Raw genomic sequence first — 20,615 nt, 5'->3', positions numbered from 1 at the left:
CCACACCTGGCGATTTTTCTATCTTTGGTAGAGATGGGGTTTTGCCATGTTGGCCAGGCTGGTCTTGAAATCCTGGCTTCAAGTGATCTGCCCGTCTGCCTCCCACAGTGCTAGGATTACAGGTGTGTGTGAGCCACTATGCCCAGCCACGTTTTAAGATTATATTAAAGAGAAAGCCATTTTTTAAAGACCTTATAGAGTTTGCGTCAACTTACAATCTTGGGTTCTAGTAAACTATTCCAGAAATATATCCCTTTTCTCACACTTTCAGGTAGTGGGATTGGGGCGACATGTTATATTTGCCTTGGGAGCCATAGTATAGTGTCTAAAAACATAGATTTTGGAGTTGGCCTTAAGTTCGAATTCTAGCTTTGTTTCATTCTGGGCATGAAACATTGGCCAGACTATTTAATCTTTCCTAAGGTTTTCTCATTTGTAAAGTAATATGTGACACAGGTTTATTGTGAAGATTAGAAGTGATGATTTAAAGCCCTTATTTCTGTATATAATAACTACAACTAGTTCGTTTTGTTTTTTAGTGAATTAAACATTTTCCAGAAATTAGACGTAAGCTTTTTATATAACTTTAAAAAATTTAGTGTGCCAGGTTATTTTTTTTTCATAATGCTTAGATGTGAATATGTGGTGATGTTTTGTAGAAACAGTTCGTGACTATGAGCACCAGTTCCACCTTAGGCTGGAGCAGGAGCGAACACAGTGGGCACAGTATAGAGAATCCGCAGAGAGGGAAATAGCTGATTTAAGAAGAAGGCTGTCTGAAGGTCAAGAGGAGGAAAATTTAGAAAATGAAATGAAAAAGGTATGAAGGAATGTGTTCATCTGTAGAAATATTTGAATTTAAATGCAAAGTGCTTTAATGTTGTGTAATAGAAAGTAATAGAAGTACTTTATTTCCCGTGAGAGTAATTATTTGGACAGAGACCTAAACATAGTACTAAATAACGTTATATCTATGGCTAACTCTCTCACCTTCTTCACATTTTTGATCAAATGTCATTACTTCATGGGGTTTATCCCGACCACCCGCCATTTAACATTGCAACCTGCCAACTTCCCTCTGCCGCCTGTCACTACTCTCATCTCCCTTATCCTTCTCTAGTTTTTCTCTTTCCATAGCACATATTTCCTTATACTACACAGAGTTCACCTATTGTGTTTATTGCTTACTGTCTTTCTTTCCTTGCTAAAATATTAGTTCTGTGAAGGCAGGAGTTTCTCTTTCTCTCTTTTTTTTTTAATAGATACAGGGGTACATGTGCTTGTTTTTTATTTGTATATCCTAAATGCCTAGCATAGTGTCTAGGAGATAGGTGCTTGAACTCCTAAATACCAGTTGAGTGGGTGGTGTTGCTTGATGATTGTGTCTAAAGCAAAGTTTTAGAATAGATGTTAGTTTTCCTTCTTTCTCAGTATCCTTTGGTTTCTTTGTACCACATATTATGTACCACATATGCTTGAACATAATACCGTATAATACTTGAACGTAGGGCAACTAAATGTAAAGTGAGACATTTTATCATTGAGAAAATATTAAAAGCTTTTTAGCTAGTTAAGTAAATTTTTACATTATTTTATATGCATACACATATTTAAAATCACTTTATATAAAATAATTAGTAATTGATTTTTCTTTTCAATTGAATTTATCATGCCTTTTTGGTTCCTAATTCTTAGTTCATTCTTCAAATGTATGTATATTCATGATTTCCACAATCTTTCATTTTTTTAGAACTGTTTTTGATTATCTGAAAAATTGGGAAGATAGTACAGAGCTCCTGTATACTCCATGCCTAGTTTCTCCTGTTGTTAATGTTTTACATTAGCATGGTACATTTGTCACAGCTAATAAGCCTCTATCAATTTATTCTTATTAACTAAAGTCCATTTTTGTATTCAGATTGCATTAGTTTTTACCTAATGTCCTTTTTTTTCTGTTCTAGGATCCCATCCAGGATACCACATTGCATTTAGTCATGTCTCCTTAGGTGCCTCTTGGCTGTGACAGTTTCTCAGATTTTTCTTGTTTTTAATGACCTTTCTGTCATTTTCTAAGTGCTCTTTAAAGGTTTTGTTTATGATGACATTCAGCACTTGGAATTGTGAAGTCATATTTATATTAATAAATAACTTGATTTGTGATCAATTCTTTGCTTCCTCCCTCCTTTTTTTCCTGTTGTTTTTTTTTCAGATGACCTTTATAAGCATCCTAAACTAGCCTTGACTGAGATATTTTAACTTGTCTTTTCCAAATAGTATTTAATTCAAAATAAAAGAAATGATGGCTTTGTAAGGACCTGAAAACAAAGTGAATCTGAACCCCTGTTTTTTGAGGGATATGTTATTTGGGGAAAATCCCCCTCATGTTTGGGCATTTATGATATTTTTTCCCTATCGTGCGCAACTTAGGATAAGTTTGCACTAATTTAAATTCAGTGAATTAGGTTTTCAGTTTCTCTACAAGGAAAAAAGCCAACTTTTTGAGCCTGCCTTTGTTTCTCTGCGTGTAAGTGTATGTGTATATAAAAAATGAAAATTCATTTTCTCACCAGTTTACTGGTTTATGTAAGTTGGTTCCTTTTAATCCATGTTTTTGAGAATGGACTTAGGAAAACAATGATAGTTTTGGGGTCATTCTTTGGGTTTGTTTCATTTAGATGGTAACAGTAAAATAGTATTTAAAGTACTCTGTTTAATTGGATGGAAGCCTTTTTATAGCAACATAATTTTCTAACATTTTAGAAAACACATTATTCTATTTTGGGTGTTTAAAATATAATCAGCCCTTTCATTATTCGTAAGAAATTATTGTCTCATGAACTTAGTAACGCAGGAATTTTAAAAATTATTTATTATGAGCTGGGCGTGGTGGCTCACGCCTGTAATCCCAGCACTTTGGGAGGCCGAGGCGGGCGGATCATGACTTCAGGAGATTGAGACTGTCCTGGCTAACACGGTGAAACCCCGTCTCTACTAAAAAAAAAAAAAAAAGAAAAAAAAAAATTAGCTGGGTGTGGTGGTGAGCACCTATAGTCCCAGCTACTTGGGACGCTGAGGCATCCTATGACGTGAACCTGGGAGGTGGAGCTTGCAGTGAGCAGAGATCGTGGCACTGCACTCCAGCCTGGGTGACAGAGCGAGACTCTGTCTCAAAAAAAAAAAAAAAAAATTATTTATTATGTGTATTTCCTTTTATATATGGGATATTTTCTTAATTGATTAAGAAGTCAAATTTATTTTAGTGAATCAATTTTCCCATTTATTCCCAAATTCTAAATGGAATATTTGGGAAAACTTCAGTTATACCTTGACATTCAAAGTAATGCACCATTTGAAAGTTAGACATTAGTTCAGTTTTGTGAATATTAATATAGTGCCTGGTCAAGTTACTTGTTATTACTAATTTTTAGCAAATGGAAGGGTTAGAGTTTCTTAGAAAAGCAGTAAATGAATAAGTCGTAGCATTTAATTCTTTTTAACCATAGGCCCAAGAGGATGCTGAGAAACTTCGGTCCGTTGTGATGCCAATGGAAAAGGAAATTGCAGCTTTGAAGGATAAACTGACAGAGGCTGAAGACAAAATTAAAGAGCTGGAGGCCTCAAAGGTTATGAAACATTGTAATCTATTTGCTTGAAACCCAAGATTCTGCCCCAGTGCCATGAACAAAATTAGAATCAGTAATAGGGAAAAAAAACCCTGTAATTTAGACTATGCATCTTAAGAATCTTTCTTTAAAATGCAAAAAACTGCCAGGTGCGGTGGCTCACGCCTGTAATCCCAGCACTTTGGGAGGCTGAGGCAGGCAGATCACCTGAGGTTGGGAGTTGGAGACCAGTCCGACCAACATGGAGAAACCCCATCTCTACTAAAAATACAAATTAGCCAGGCATGGTGGCGCATGCCTGTAATCCTGGCTGCTCCCAGCCTCAGGAGGCTGAGGCAGGAGAATCGCTTGAAGCCCAGTGGCGGAGGTTGCTGTGAGCCGAGATTGCGCCATTGCACTCTGGCCTGGGCAACAAGAGCGAAATTCTGTCAAAAATAATAATAAAAAATAAATTGAAATGCAAAAAGCTGCTTTGAAATGGTTTTACTCTTATGAACATTTAAAATAATCACAATAATGGTGTTCTATTACAAGTGGCTGCTTTGTGACAAAGTTAGTGTTCATTTTCTTAAGAAAATGAGACCCCGTCTCATTCATTTTCCTATTAAGGAAAATAAACCGTTCAAAGTTAACCTTGTTTTCTGATGCCAGCTCCAGCATTGAGCTTTTAGAGATAATGTAGCTATAGTATTGCTGAATTTATTGGCCATAAAGACACAGCAAAAGAATTAAAGTAGGAACAGGCCAGGTGTTGTGGCTCACACCTGTAACCCCAATACTTCAGGAAGCCGAGGCAGGAGAATTGCTTGCACCCAGGAATTTAAGACCAGCCTGGGCAACATAGTGAGACCCTCGTCTCTACAAAAAATGTTTAAAAAAGCCAGACGTGGTGGTGCATGCCTATTGTCCCACCTACTTGGGAGACTGAGATGGGAGGATTACTTGAGCCCAGGAGTTTGAGACTACAGTGAACTGGCACCAAAGAAAAAAGGAAGAAAGTAGGAACAAAAGAAGCATGAGAAAATAAACAAAAACAATATTAAAATAAATGGGAATTTATCAATAGTCTTGGTAAATGTAAACTGATACCTATGTTTAAAAGATTATCACATTGGATTGTAAAAATCTAACTTTATATTACTTGTAAGAGCTATGCCTAAAATCAAACCACAAGGTAAGACTGAAAATATTAGCCAGTTATAGTGGTGTGTGCTTGTGGTCCCAGCTACTTGAGAGGCTGAGATGGGAGAATTACTTCAAAAGGTTGAGGTTACAGTGAGCCATGATCGTGCCGCTGCACTCCAGTCTAGGTGATAGAGTGAGACTCTGTCTTAAAAGAAGGCCGGGCATGGTGGCTCATGCCCGTAATCCCAGCACTTTGGGAGGCCAAGGTGGGTGGATCACCTGAGGTCAGGAGTTCGAGACCAGCCTGGCCAACATGGCGAAACCCCGTCTCTACTAAAAATACAAAAATTAGCCAGGCGTGGTGGCCACGCCCTTGTAGTCCCTTCTACTTGGGAGGCTGAGGCAGGAGAATTGCTTGAACTCGGGAGGTGGAGATTGTTGCAGTTACCTGAGACCGCACCACTGCACTCCTGCCTGGGTGACAGAGTGAGACTGCATCTCAAAAAAAGAAAGAAAAATATATTGAAAATAAAGGGATAAAAATATACCATGTAAATTTGAACCAAAAGAAAGCTGATATACCAAGTGTAGTATCACAAAGCTAGGATAAGGGGGAAAAACCACTAATAGAGATAAAGAGGGATCCTATCTAATAAACAGTTCATCAATAAGATATAATAGTCATGAACTTGAATGCACCTTACATAGTCATGAAATGCATGAACTAATAATGACAATTACAAGGAGAAACTGACTTTCACAAATATAGTAGCAGATTAAAATTGACCTTTAGAGAATACAATCAGAAAAAATTATTAGTAGAGCTATAGACATTTTGAACTATCAGGTTAGTAATTTAGTTGACACACAGAACTCGGTATTCAAGAACGAGATGGTATTGCATACAGTACTAGAACATAATAGTTAAGAGCTCAGCATTTAGTAGCCTGGGTTACCGTGGGCAAATTACTTAATCATACTGTGCTTTGATTTTCTCAACTGTGAAATGGGGATAATAAGCCCACCTTAATAGTCACCATATGGCTATTATGAGGAACATATAAATTAATCCCTATAATAGCCACCATATGGCTATTATGAGGAACATATAAATTAATACCTATAAACATTTAGGATAGTACCTGGGACAAGGTATAGTTATTTTTAGATACATTATCTTAGAATTGAGGTTACACAGACCCAATTCTGTAACTATGGATTATTCAGTTATTTACATTAAAATGATAGTTAAAATGCCTGGACATGAAAAAAATACTCATGGAAAAAGTAATTACAAAATATTTAGAATGATGTGAATAATGCCAGGTCTTTAAAAAAAAAAAAAAAGTACAAACTGAGCCGGGCACAGTGGCTCACGCTTGTAATCCCAGCACTTTGGGAGGCTGAGGTGGGTGGATCGCCTGAGGTCAGGAGTTCGAGACCAGCCTGGCCAATGTAGTGAAACCCCATTTCTACTAAAAATGCAAAAAATTAGCTGGGCGTGGTGGCTGGTGCCTATAATCCCAGCTACTGGGGAGGCTGAGGCAGGAGAATTGCTTGAACCCAGGAGGCGGAGGTTGCAGTGAGCTGAGATCTTGCCATTGCACTCCAGCCTGGGCAACAAGAGCAAAACCCCGTCTCAAAAAAAAAAAAAGTACAAACTGAAAATAAATGGAAATGAATAATATAAACAATAGGAATTTGTGAAATAGAAAAGCAAAAGAGCAATAGAGACCATCAATATAATGAAAATATGGAAAAACTATAGACAAATCTCTAGTAAGATTGACCGGGAAAAATGAAAACAAAAAAAGAGAAATCAGAAGTGAGGCCAAGTGTGGAGGCTCATGCCTGTAATCCTAGCACTTTGTGAGGCTGAGGCAGAAGGATCACTTGAGCCCAAGGGGTTGAGGCTGTGGTGAGCCATGATGGCGCCACTGCACGCCATCCTGGGCAAGGGAGCCTGTCTTAAAAAAAAAAAAAGGACATAACTACAAATCAGTAGAAATTTAAAAATAACAAATACTATAAACTGTCACACAAATCTGAAAACAGATGAAATGAAAAAAAATTTCTAATAAAAGATAATTAGCCAAAATTGTTCCAAAACAGGAAAGCTAAGGTAGTCAATAATTATTAAAGAAAGTGGATCTAGAGTAAAAAATCTTACTGACTCTTGCCTCCTCTCACCAAAAGACATTAAACTGTTGATTTTACAGATAAATTTTTCCAGACTTCCTGGAAAGAGCAAATTCTTATATTTTACAAACTCTCAGGGAATACAAAAAGAGAGAAAGCTCTCCAACTCTTTATGAGACTAGTAGATCTTCACTACAAGTGAACAAACACATGGAAAGGTAGTATGAGAAGAAACTATAGATCTGTCTCAGGAATACAGAAGCTAAAATTTTCAACATTGTAGCTAAAATAAAGGGGGAGAAATACCTCATGACCAAATAGGGTGTATTCCCAGAAATTTATCAGAAAATCTACCATTGCAATGTACACGTAAAATGATTGTAGAAGAACAGCATTATATTCATCTTGGATTCAGAAAGGTAATTTGAGAAATTTGACCACTCAGTAACTTAGTAAAGGGCTATTTATCAAACCTTTGGCAAACATAGTTAAGGATGAATATTTAGCAGCCTTACCATTAATGATGGGAACATTCTGGGGCAGACCCATGCTCAGTAATTCAGAAATGAGGCATAAGAACTGGAAAGAAAGCAACGAGACTGATCCAATTGTCTGTATAAAGAAACCAGAGAATGTACAACAGATTGTTAGACCTAATAAGAGTTCAACAATTTGAAAGTTGTTCCAACAAAATCAACATACAAAGATAATTGTTTTTCTTTGCCCCAGTGATATCCAGTTGAAGAATGCAGTGGTGGAAAAAAGATTGATCCTATTCACAAGAGTAAAAAAGAGCAAAAAAAGAAAAAGCAAAACTAGTTACCTACCAATATAGCTAAACAAAGATGGGCAGGGTCCTTATAGACTACATAATAAATGAGGACCTGAATCTGTATTTTCCTGAGTGAAAGAGCATTGGGCCAGGTGTGGTGGCTCATGCCTGTAATCCCAGCACTTTGGGAGGCCAAGGTAGGGGGATCACCTGAGGTTAGGAGTTCGAGACCAGCTGGCCAACAGGGTGAAACCCAGTCTCTACTAAAAGTACAAAAATTAGTCGAGCATGGTTGTGGAAGCCTGTAATCCCAGTCTCTCAGGAGGCAGAGGTTGCAGTGAGCTGAGGTTGTGCCACTGCACTCCAGCCTGGGCGATAGAGCGAGACTCTGTCTCACACACACACACACACAGACACACACACACACATACACACACCATTATAAAGTAGACATTGTATCCCCACATTTTTAAATTTTACTTGAAATTCAATAGAGTTTAATTAGGAACTTGATAATTCAGTTCTAGAAGTAGACTTCATATAGAGAAGTGAAGGAACAGAAACATACTTAGCAAAATTTTGAAGACAAGGTGAGACTTGGCCTACCTATCAGAAAGCAGGACCGCAGTAAAGCTACTATAATTAAGATAGTTTGTTACTGGTTTAGGGATAAACAAATGGATCAATAAAACAAAGCCCAGAAACAGACCTATATATGTGTGTAAATTTGATATATGACAGGTGGCATTACAAATCAGCGGGGGAAGAATGGATTGTTAAAAAATACCCTTTTTGGCTGGGCGTGGTGGCTCATGCCTGCCATCTCAGCACTTTGGGAGGCCAAGGCAGGTGGATCACCTGAGGTCAGGAGTTTGAGACCAGCCTGACCAACATGGTGAAACCCTGCCTTTACTAGAAATACAAAAATTAGCTGGGCATCCACCTGTAATCCCAGCTACTTGGGAGGCTGAGTCAGGAGAATCGCTTGAACCTGGGAGGTGGAGGTTGCAGGGAGCCAAGCTCGCACCATTGCACTCCAGCCTGGGTGACGAGTGAAACTCCGTCTCAAAATAAATTATTATCTGGCCATGTGCGGTGGCTCATGCCTGTAATTCCAGCACTTTGGGAGGCTGAGGTGGGTGGATTGCTTGAGCTTAGGAGTTCGAGACCAGCCAGCACAAGATAGTGAAACTCTTTCTTTACAAAAAATACAAAAATTAGCCAGATGTGGTGGTGCATACCTGTAGTCCCAGCTACCTGGGACTGAGGCACGAGAATCACTGAGAATCACTTGAACCAGGAGGTGGAAGTTGCAGTGAGCCGAGATTGGGCCACTGCACTCCAGCCTGGGAGACAGGTTTATTCCTAAACCAATGACAAACTATCTTAATTATAGTAGCTTTACTTCAAGTCGTACTATCTGATAACGTAGGCCCACTCTCTCCACCTTGTTGTCTTCAAAAAGATTTCTTTTTTTTTTTTTGAGTCAGGGTCTTGCTGTGTTGCCTAGGCTAGAGTGTAGTGGCGTGATCTTGGCTCACTGCAACCTCCACCTCCCAGGTTCAAGCGATTATCCTGCCCCAGCCTCTCCAGTAGCTGGGATTACAGGCGTGTGCCACCTGGCTAATTTTTGTATTTTTAGTAGAGATGGGGTTTTGTCATGTTGGCCAGGCTGGTCTCGAATCCCTGATCCCATGTGATCCACTCACCTGGGCCTCCCAAATTGCTGGGATTACAGGCATGAGCCACTGTGCCCGGCCCAAGGTTTCTTAAATAAGACAAAAATATTGACTGTGAAAGGAAAACTGTCAAGTTTAGCTACATTATAATATAAACTTCTTTGTTAAAAGATACTATTAACACAAAAAATTGAAAAGAGAAGCTACAGACTATAAGATATCAATACCTCATAACTGACAAAATATTAATATCCAAAATAATAAAAAAATTGCTAAGTTGGCTGGATGCGGTGGCTCACACCTCTAATCCCAGTACTTAGATTGCTTGAGACCAGGAGTTTGAGACCAGGCTGGGCAACATGGAGAAACCCTGTCTCTACTAAAAATACAAAAATTAGCCGGGCATGGTGGTGCACGCCTATAATCCCAGCTACTTGGGAGGCTGAGGCACAAGAATTGCTTGAACCGGGGGGATGGAGGCTGGCTGCAGTGAGCCTAGGTTGTGCCCCTGCACTCCAGCCAGAGCAACAGAGCGAGACTGTCTCTCAAAATTGCCAAGTCCACAAGTGACAAATAATTCTGAAGAAAACAGGTAAAGTGGCTGAGCGCGGTGGCTCATGCCTGTAATCCCAGCACTTTGGGAGGCCGAGGTGGGCGGATCACGAGGTCAGGGGATGGAGACCATCCTGGCTAACACAGTGAAACCTAGTCTCTACTAAAAATACAAAAAATTAGCTGGGCGTGGTGGCGGGCGCCTGTAGTCCCAGCTACTCCGGAGGCTGAGTCAGGAGAACGGCGTGAACCCGGGAGGCGGAGCTTGCAGTGTGCCGAGATCGTGCCGCTGCACTCCAGCCTGGGCGACAGAGCCAGACTCCGTCTCAAAAAAAAAAAAAAAAAAAAAGCAGGTAAAGTATAGCTAGGTGGTGCACGCCTATAATCCCAGCTACTTGGGAGGCTGAGGCATGAGAATTGCTTGAATACAGGAACCAGAGATTGAGGTTGCAGTAAGCTGAGATCGCGGCACCACCCTCCAGCCTGGGCGACAGATGGAGACTCCGTGTCAGGAAAAAAAAGAAAAAAAAAACAACAGGTAAAGTGTATGAGCAGTCAGTTAACAAAAGAGGAAACCAGAATAGTCGAGGAATGTGAAAAGATATTCAACATTCAACCACACTAGAAATTGGGGAAATGTAAATCAAAGTGGGACGACATTTTACCCTAACCAGGTTGTAAATGTTACAGAGAAATTGGTCGCATTCACCGACTACTGGTGTATGTGAAACTCTTCCGTTTAAGCCACTGTTGTCAAATTGTCCTCCCAGTTGACTGTTTTTGGTTTCTCGTGACCCTCATTGCTTCTCTGTACTTTCTCCTGCATAGATCCTGATACCACATACATTTTTCTGAATAGGTAGCTTTCAGTAGTTTGTTTGCACTCTCTCCTTGTCACCTGGCTTTTTGTAGATGTCCATTTGTTGTTGTTGGTTTTGGTCATTACAGGGTATGGAACTCAAAGTAATTCAAGTACTATGTCACTACTGCCATCATCTTCCCAGGGTCCTGCTCAGTAGTTTTCAAATATTAGAAATTCATTATTTATTAAACCAAATGTTTATTCCAAAAAGTAATAACTGGTAGAATTAGTGGGTTATATACCACCATTTTAAATCTGCCATATGGACTCTCTTACCATCAGCTGAATTACCACCGTCTTCAGGTGTTAGAGAAAGTATTTCACGATAGTTGCGACTTTACCATTCTTTGTTCATATCATGTGCTGGACTGTAAACCTTCAGTGAAGCATCAAATGATTGCTTAAATGGTCATTTAAATGTTTTGACTATTATTGCATGATGGCCTAGGAGTAAAGATAACTGAAAACAGATGAGCCACTTTAAGTTTGAAGAAATAGGAAGATAAAAGGCATGAAGAGGACCTTGAATGTGATATTAGATATAATCATGTGAAAAAGCTGAAAGTTAACTAAAGGGTTAGAATTTAGAACGGACAATTTATGTGACAGTTTAAAGTGACATAATCTTTGATTTTCTGGGGAAGAATTGCATTTTTTTTTTTGGTTATAACTTCCCTATATTAGACTGTATTGTTGCTATTTTGAGTATTACACTTAATTGATCAACAGAAAAAAAGCATTTTTTTTTAAAGATGTAGTTTTATTTTATTGTTATTTTTTGGAAGCAGGGTTTCTCCATGTTTCCCAGGCTGGTCTCAAACTCCTGAGTTCAAGCATTCTGCCCACCTTTGCCTCCTAAAGTGCTAGGATTACAGGTGTGAGCCACCATGCCTGGGCAAGATGTGATTTTAAAAAGTATTCTGCATTTGCCTTTAAGTCATTACAGTGTGAGCCTAGTTATTTGTTCCATCATAATTTCCTATTTTTTACTTCCATGAGTATATGTATCTGTGAAAATGCCTTCTTTTTATACATTTAAAGCATTTGGAATTCCCTCACCAGAAATAAAAGGAAAGCAAACTTAAAAGTGTATGGTATCATTTTTGTCCTTAGAAATTACGGATTTAAAAAAGCAAAACATACCTGGTGTTATTGTTATGGCTGAAACAGACACATGCATATGTTGATGTGGGAATACAAATTGGAACTACCTTTTTGAAAAGCAAGGGACAAAACAGTAATGTGAAATCTCAATTGTATATTTTATTCTGGTGGTATGATTATGGATAACATCTATTATGTTATTTTCCCACTTTTCTATAATATATATTTTATAATTAAAAATTATAATGTTAATTTATGTAGATGTAAAATGTAAGTTTAAAAGTAAGTTTAAATTTTTTTAAGGCATAGCCAGAACTTACCATCATTTTGTATCTAAGATAGAAACTTGTAAATTTCAGTTGAATGGAATTGCATCTTCTTTCAGGTTAAAGAACTGAATCATTATCTGGAAGCTGAGAAATCTTGTAGGACTGATCTAGAGATGTATGTAGCTGTTCTGAATACTCAGAAATCTGTTCTACAGGAAGATGCTGAGAAACTGCGGAAAGAATTGCATGAAGGTAAATATATATTCTGTATATTTTTATCTTTGTCTCTAAGAACGATGTAAGTTAAATTGATGTTGACTAATAACAATGACAAATCTTAAGATAACAATGCAACATGCTAGTGATTCAATTTAAGCCTTGTAGTTGGTTTCAATGTACTCATGCAAAGCTGAAATTATGGTTTTTCCTTCATGAGCTCAGTAATAACTTCACCAGGCGGCCGGGTGCAGTGGCTCACTCCTATAATCCCAGCACTTTGGGAGGCCAAGATGGGCAGATCACCTGAGGTCAGGAGTTTGAGACCAGCCTGGCCAACATGGCGAAAACCCGTCTCTGCTGAAAAAACCAAAAATTATCCAGGTGTGGTGATGCACACCTGTTATCCCAGCTACTCAGGAGGTTGAGGCACGAGAATTACTTGAACCCAGGAGGCAGAGGTTGTGGTGAGCCGAGCTCACACCACTGCACTCTGGCCTGGGTGACAGAGCAAGACTTCATCTCAAAAAAACAAAAAAAAAAGTCACCAGGCATGAGCTCTGGGCAGAAAGATAATAAAGCTGGGAATTTCTGCTTCAATACTTTTCCCCCCACACTCATTTTGATGGAGGTGTATTAGCAAAAGTGAAAATGGAAGAGGGCAGAGAGTGTATTCTGGAGGCCCTAAGTAACACCCTGTTTTCAAGGGACAATTTTGATTTCACTAGTCTGGTAGCACAGTGATACAGAAATTGACTCTATTTCCCAGGGGCACATTCTTTCCCCACTAAAATATTATGACAATAACCCAAACTTTGAGTGACGTTTTGGCCTTCAGGAAACAGTTTCCAAGTGTGCTACTGCAATAAAAAGACACTCATATTCTTACAGGTGTCCAAAAGAAGTAGTTCAGTTTAAACTATGTCCCTCTAACACTTCCAGAACTAATGTAAATTATTGAGACTACCAAACCTTCCTAATAAACCTTGAAAAGTATCTGAGAAGGTTAATTAAAATGAGGAAGGACATGGAGTAATTTCCATACTGAAACACTCACAATAAAAAATAGAGTCTTGGCCGGGCGTGGTGGCTCACGCTTGTAATCCCAGCACTTTGGGAGGCCGAGGCGGGTGGATCACGAGATCAGGAGATCGAGACCATGGTGAAACCCCGTCTCTACTAAAAAATACAAAAAAAATTAGCCGGGCGTGGTGGCGGGCGCCTGTAGTCCCAGCTACTCAGAGAGGCTGAGGCAGGAGAATGGCGTGAACCCGGGAGGCAGAGCTTGCAGTGAGCCGAGACTGCGCCACTGCACTCCAGCCTGGGTGACAGAGCGAGACTCCGTCTCAAAAAAAAAAAAAATAGAGTCTTTTTTTTGAGACAGGTTCGTTCTTGTCGCCCAGGCTGGGGTGCAATGGTGTGATCTCGGCTCACCGCAACCTCCACTTCCTGGGTTCAAGTGATTCTCCTGCTTCAGCCTCCCAAGTAGCTGGGATTACAGGCATGAGCCACCATGCCTGGCTAATTTTGTATTTTTAGTAGAGATGGGGTGTCTCTCCATGTTGTCAGGCTGGTCTTGAACTCCTGACCTCAGGTGATCCATCCGCCTCGGCCTCCCAGAGTGCTGGGATTACAGGCATGAGCCACCACGCCCAGCCCAGATAGGCTTCTTAAAAGAAGTTATTCTTAAGTGGAGTTTTGGAAGGTGGGTAGGGGCTTGTCAGGTAGTCAGAGAGAAGCATGGCATTCAAGGCCATTTGCATGTGATGCAGCTAGGTAAGGAAGTCTAAGAAAAGCAGTTCAGCACAATTAGAATACAAGAGGCAATGGGCAAAATGTGAGGTTGGAGCAGTAGAAACAGGCCAGGACATAGAGGTCTTATGCTGAGAATATTGGACTTGATCATCTGGGCAGTTCGGATCCTCTGAAGTTTTTTTTTTTCTCTTTTTTTTTGTTTTGAGATAGAGTCTTGCCCTTGTCGCCCAGGCTGGAGTGCAGTGGCGCGATCTCGGCTCACTGCAAGCTCTGCCTCCTAGGTTCACTCCATTCTCCTGCCTCAGCCTCCCAAGTAGCTGGGACTACAAGCGCCCACCACCATGCCTGGCTAATTTTTTTGTATTTTGATGAGAGACGGGGTTTCACTGTGTTAGCCAGGATGGTCTCGATCCCCTTACCTCGTGATCCGCCCACCTCAGCCTCCCAGAGTGGTGGGATTACAGGCATGAGCCACTGCGCCTGGCCTATTTTCTCTTAAATAATAGTTTTATTAAGATAAAATTTGCATGCCATAAAGTTCACTCATTAAAGTATACAATTCAGTAGTTTTTAATATATTCACAAAATTGTGCCCCATCACCACTGTCTAATTACAAAACATTTTCATTACCTCAAAAAGAAATCCTGTACCCATTTACCGTCATTTCCTATGTCTCTACCTCCAGCCCTTGGCAACCACTAATCTACTTTCTATCTCTGTGGACTTGCCTATTCTGGACTTTGATGTGAATGGGATTTTATAATATGTGCCTTTTTGTGTCTGGCTTCAATGAAGGGTTTTAGACTGGAGAGTGGTAATATTAGTTTTGTGTTTTAGAAAGTTCAGTCTAATAACACTGTGGTGAATAGAATAGGGAGGGTAAGACTGAGGGCAGAAGAATAAAAAAGAGGCCTCTGTTGTAGTTGTTTAAGTCATAAGTGCTAGTCTAAGGCAGAAGCCAGAAGATAGATGTATCATATTGCAGAGGAGGCCGAATTAGCAGGTCTCTGTCATAGCTGAATATGTTGGGGTGAGGAAAAATCAGAAGTATGAGTTGGCTTGGGTGGCTTGGTAGGTGGGTAGATAAATCATGCTACCTATTCTTTTTTTTAGTAGAAGATGGCTGAGCTGATGAGTGTGAACAACACATATATTTTACAAAGATTCCTTGACTTGTCATAAGAAGTCTATATTAACCGGACCCAACGAGGATTTCTGGATAACAGATTTATCAGAATGTATTAAACACAGTTAGGAGTGTTTATCCCATCTTTGGCCTTTGGAGCAATGTTTCCCAAAGTATATTCCCTAGAGTACTTGTTATTTGAGTTGTACTGTGAAAAGTTTTTTTTTTCTTTTGTCAAATAAACTTGGGAAAGGCTATATTGTATATCACCTTCCAAGAAAATGTAGACATAATTAAGACCCCGAGTTCAAAGTCCTGCAGTAAAGAAATCTTTAAAAATTTATTTAATTATGGAGGAGCCTTTGCAAAATAACAATAATAATAAATTTCTCCCTTTAACTTGAAGTTTCTAAGACTTAACTAAGAACAGAAATCTTTCTTTGCTGTATTCCTAGGAGTACACTTTGGGAGACTCTGCTTTAAAGAGATGGTGTGGGGATAGGTTGCCTCTTGGTCCAGCTAAGGACAGAATCCTAGAGATGTGGACCATTGGTCAGACCTGGGCTAGGAGCCCCGTGCTAGAGAAATTGCCTACCATTGGCCAGGCGCAGTGGCTCACGCCTGTAATTCCAGCACTTTGGGAGGCCAAGGTGGGCAGATCATGAGGTCAGGGGATCGAGACCATCCTGGCTAACGCGGTGAAACCCCGTTTCTACAAAAAATACAAAAAATTAGCCAGGCGTGGTGGCGGGCGCCTGTAGTCACAGCTACTCGGGAGGCTGAGGCAGGAGAATGGCGTGAACGCGGGAGGCAGAGCTTGCAGTGAGCCGAGATCGCGCCACTGCACTCCAGTCTGGGGAACAGAGTGAGACTCCGTCTCAAAAAAAAAAAAAAAGAAATTGCCTACCATTAAAATTCAGTGTTTTTGATTTGATTTGTGGTGGTGGGGGGGTTCCTAAACAGTTTGCCATCTCTTGGAGCAAGAGCGACAACAACACAACCAGTTAAAACATACGTGGCAGAAGGCCAATGACCAGTTTCTGGAATCTCAGCGTTTACTGATGAGAGACATGCAGCGAATGGAGATTGTGCTAACTTCAGAACAGCTCCGACAAGTTGAAGAACTGAAGAAGAAAGATCAGGTGAATAGAAGATTTTAGGACTGATTTGCTTTGTCAGTAATGTCCCCCACCACATGTGATTGCATTACCTTATGTGTATTAGAGACTGACTTAAGCTGCAACAAGGTGATAAGGTGATATGTGCCACTTTTAAAAACATGACAGCTACATTTGAGGGGTTTTGTTTTTCATCTTTAGAAATGGCCTCCTCTGTGGGGTGGGGAAATGATCTTCAGTGACTGCAGGATGCAGCAGTGCATATTTCGGAGAAAATCTTTCTCTCCCGTGCTGACCAGTTCTCCCAGGCCAAGTCTTGGCTTTGAATGCGGCCCAACACAAATTTGTAAACTTTCTTAAAACATTATGAGATTTTTGGCCGGGCGTGGTGGCTCAAGCCTGTAATCCCAGCACTTGGGAGGCCGAGGCGGGCGGATCACAAGGTCAGGAGATCGAGACCATCCTGGCTAACACGGTGAAACCCCGTCTCTACTAAAAAAAATACAAAAAATTAGCCGGGTGCGGTGGCGGGTGCCTGTAGTCCCAGCTACTCGGGAGGCTGAGGCAGGAGAATGGCGTGAACCCAGGAGGCGGAGCTTGCAGTGAGCCGAGATTGCGCCACTGCACTCCAGCCTGGGGGAGAGAGCAAGACTCCGTCTCAAAAAAAAAAAAAAAAAAAAAATTATGAGATTTTTTTGCAATCTTTTTTTGTTTTAGCTCATCAGCTATTGTTAGCATCAGTGTATTTTGTGTGTAGCCAAGACAGTTCTTCTTCATTGTGGCCCAGGGAAGCCAAAGGGTTGGATACCCTGCTCTAAAAGCTCTACTAGGTGACATGATATGAATGGAGAGGCTGAGTAATAGGAGGTGGCAGGTGTTCAGAGCACTGCATATTCAGGTTCCTGTTTTCTCCTTATCTTTTAGTTATTGAAATTGCATGAATAATATATATTTATACACATTATCATAAATTTTTTGTTTTAAATACAGTGAAAAATATAAAGTGATCAAGTGAAAAGTCTTCCTTAACATCTCCCACACCTCCCCTTGTCAGAAGATTGTTTTACCATTTGGTAGAGAGTCTTCTAAACCAGTTCTGTGTGTTTATGATATACATTTAGGGTATAGTTTTCCTCTTACACAACTATAGTTATACTATAAGTATGTATTTTAGGCAGGGCATGGTAGCTTATGTCTGTAATCCCAACACTTTGGGAGGCTGAGGCGGGAGGATTGCTTGAGCCCAAGAGGCCAAGACCAGCCTGGGCCATATAGTGAGACTCTGTCTCTACAATAATAATAATAATAATGATAATAATAATAATTAGCTGGGCATTGTGGCATGTGCCTGTAGTTCCAGCTACTTGGGAGGCTGAGGTGGGAGGATCACTTGATCCAGGAGGCGGGGAGGCTGCAGTGAGCTGTGATCACACCACTGCACTTCAGCTGTGGGTGACAAAGCAAGATCCTGTCTCAAAAAAAAGTATATATATTTCCCATAAGCATTATCCTGGATGTATTTTCATATCAATGTTGTATTTTGTTCTTGACTGTAGATGGATGCACCATATTGATTTACCCTTTCTCCTTGTAGCGTGTATCTAGGTGGCCCCCCTTTTCTTGTCATCTCAAATAGTCTTGCAGCTAAATCCTTGACCATATTGTGTATGTGTGCAGATATTTCCCTAGGATAGCTAGTAAAAGTGTTCACTGCCTTTCTAAGTATCTTGTCAAACATTTCAAATTGCTTTATGTGACTTAGGTTTGATTTTGTTTTGCAAAGTTTCTTCTTTTTTAAATTTCCTTTTTGTCTCTTAATTTGGACCCATTCATCTTGTGTGTAGTCAAAGCCAACATAAGGATTTTTTTTTTTTTTTTTTTTTAAGACAGGGTTTCACTCCAGTCACCCAGGCTGGAGCACAGTGGCACAATCTTGGCTCACTGCAAACTCCGCCTCCCAGGCTTAAGCGATTCTTCTGTCTCAGCCGCCCAAGTAGCTGGGACTACAGGCGTGTGCCACCATGCCTGGCTAATTTTTGTATTTTTAGTAGAGACAGGGTTTCACTACGTTGCCCAGGCTGGTCTCAAACTCCTGACCTCGAGTTATCTGCCTGTCTCGGCCTCCCAAAGTGCTGGGATTACAGGCATGAGCCACCATGCCCCATTGACATAAGGATTTAGATTCTAAAGTACAGATCTTATCTTGCCTTCCCTGCTACCCATTAAAAGAGTCTAAACTTGGCTGGGCGCGCTGGTTCACACCTGTAATCCCTGCACTGTGGGAGGCCGAGGCGGGTGGATCACCTCAGGTCAGGAGTTTGAGACCAGCCTGGTCAACTTGGTGAAACCCCGTCTCTACTAAAAATACAAAAATTAGCCGGGTGTGGTGGCATGTGCCTATAGTCCCAGCTACTTGGGAAGCTGAGGCAGGAGAATCACTTGAACCCAGGAGGCGGAGGTTGCAGTGAGCTGAGATCGCATCACTGCACTCCAGCCTGGGTGACAAAGTGAGACTCCCTCTCAAAAAACAACAAAAACGAAGAGTCTAAACTTTACTAAGACGATCATTTAAAACTTTTCAACATTTATTGAGCTCTTACTATGTGCTAGCATTGTGCTAAGGCTTTATGTATAAATCTTTATCTCAAGTGGTTATCAAAAACTCTCCATAAGCGGTAGGGACTACAATTATACGGTTCCTGTATTCTAGAATAGTAAACAGGCTGAGAGGTCATGTATGGCCCATCTGAGGCTTGAACAATCTCTGATTCCAGAGTCTAAGTGCTTACTCACCACCTCTTTCTCCTTGTCCTTTACTTCTCATGTGCCTGCCCATTTTTCATCCATATAACATTACACAGAATTCCTCCACAGGCCTGCTTTTCTATGTTTCTTTCTTTTGTATGTGCTTCCTTTCTCCCTGGAACTCTTAATTGTCTCTTCTCATGCAACTGGCAAACTTACCTTACTGATCTTTCAAGATTCAGCTGAAGTGTTACCTCCTTTGGGCCTCCTTGCTGGTTCCTTCAGATGAAATCAGTCATTGTTTTTCTCCTTCTTTAGAACCTTTTTTTTTTTTTTTTTTTTGAGACGGAGCCTTGCTCTGTCCCCCAGGCTGGAGTGCAGTGGCGCGATCTTGGCTCACTGCAAGCTCCGCCTCCCGGGTTCACGCCATTCTCCTGCCTCAGCCTCCTGAGTAGCTGGGACTACAGGCGCCCGCCACCACGCCCGGCTAATTTTTTGTATTTTTAGTAGAGACAGGGTTTCACCGTGTTAGCCAGGATGGTCTCGATCTCCTGACCTCGTGATCTGCCCGCCTGGGCCTCCCAAAGTGCTGGGATTACAGGCTTGAGCCACCGCGCCCGGCCTAGAACCTTGTACATACTTGTAATTGTTTGTCTGTCCTCACTAGGCTGTTTTATGGGACATTGAAGGTATAAGGTATCTTACTCATCTTTGCTGAGTGAATTATTCTATCAACTTTAATCATTCCTTTTGTATTCATATACATTTGTTAATGTTTCTAATGGATGGGTAACATTATAAAAACTTTTTCGGGTGGGGTGTGGTGTCTCATGCCTGTAATCCCAACGCTTTGAGAGGCCAAGGTGGGAGGATCGCTTGAGCCTGGGAGTTTGAGACCAGCCAGGACAACAGCGTGAGACCCCATCTATGCAAAAAAACAAAAAATTAGCCAGGCATGGTGGTGCATTCCTGTGATCCTGGCTACATGAGAGGCTGAGGCAGGAGGATTCTTGAGCCCAGGAGTTCAAGACCAGCCTGGGCAACAAAGTGAAACCCCATCTCTACAAAAAATAAAAAAATTAGGCGGGCGTGGTGGCACATTGCCTATGATCCCAGCTATACGAGAGGATGAGGTGGGAGAATTGCTTGATCCCAGGAGGTTGAGGCTGCAGTGAACCATATTTGCACCACTGCATTCCAGCCTGAGTGTCAGAGCAAGACCTTGTCTCAAAAAAAACTTTTTCGGCCGGGCGCGGTGGCTCACGCCTGTAATCCCAGCACTTTGGGAGGCCGAGGTGGGCGGATCACGAGGTCAGGAGATCGAGACCATCCTGGCTAACACAGTGAAACCCCGTCTCTACTAAAAATACAAAAAATTAGCCGGGCGAGGTGGTGGGCGCCTGTAGTCCCAGTTACTCGGGAGGCTGAGGCAGGAGAATGGCGTGAACCCCGGGGGGCGGAGCCTGCGGTGAGCCTAGATTGCGCCACTGCACTCCAGCCTGGGTGAAAGAGCGAGACTCCGTCTCAAA

At 41.1% G+C, this 20,615-nt stretch overlaps 1 protein-coding gene across 6 annotated transcripts in view; it reads left to right on the top strand.

The window, feature by feature from the left end:
• RABEP1 (rabaptin, RAB GTPase binding effector protein 1) overlaps positions 1-20,615 on the top strand; it is a 118,249-nt gene that overhangs the window by 65,804 nt on the left and 31,830 nt on the right. For 3 of the 6 annotated variants that reach the window (XM_055255771.2, XM_055255773.2, XM_055255772.2), the window contains 4 exons: positions 660-820; positions 3,504-3,623; positions 12,242-12,377; positions 16,187-16,365. In XM_055255771.2, the coding sequence (XP_055111746.1) occupies positions 660-820; positions 3,504-3,623; positions 12,242-12,377; positions 16,187-16,365 (596 nt within the window). The other 3 variants (XM_063629585.1, XM_063629584.1, XM_055255774.2) reach the window with 2 other exon arrangements.

The sequence above is a fragment of the Symphalangus syndactylus genome, chromosome 20 (assembly GCF_028878055.3).
Source record: "Symphalangus syndactylus isolate Jambi chromosome 20, NHGRI_mSymSyn1-v2.1_pri, whole genome shotgun sequence".
In the NCBI taxonomy this organism is placed as follows: domain Eukaryota; kingdom Metazoa; phylum Chordata; class Mammalia; order Primates; family Hylobatidae; genus Symphalangus; species Symphalangus syndactylus.
The sequence above is the reverse complement of the archived record's forward strand: the minus strand, read 5'-3'. Positions and strand labels throughout refer to the sequence as shown.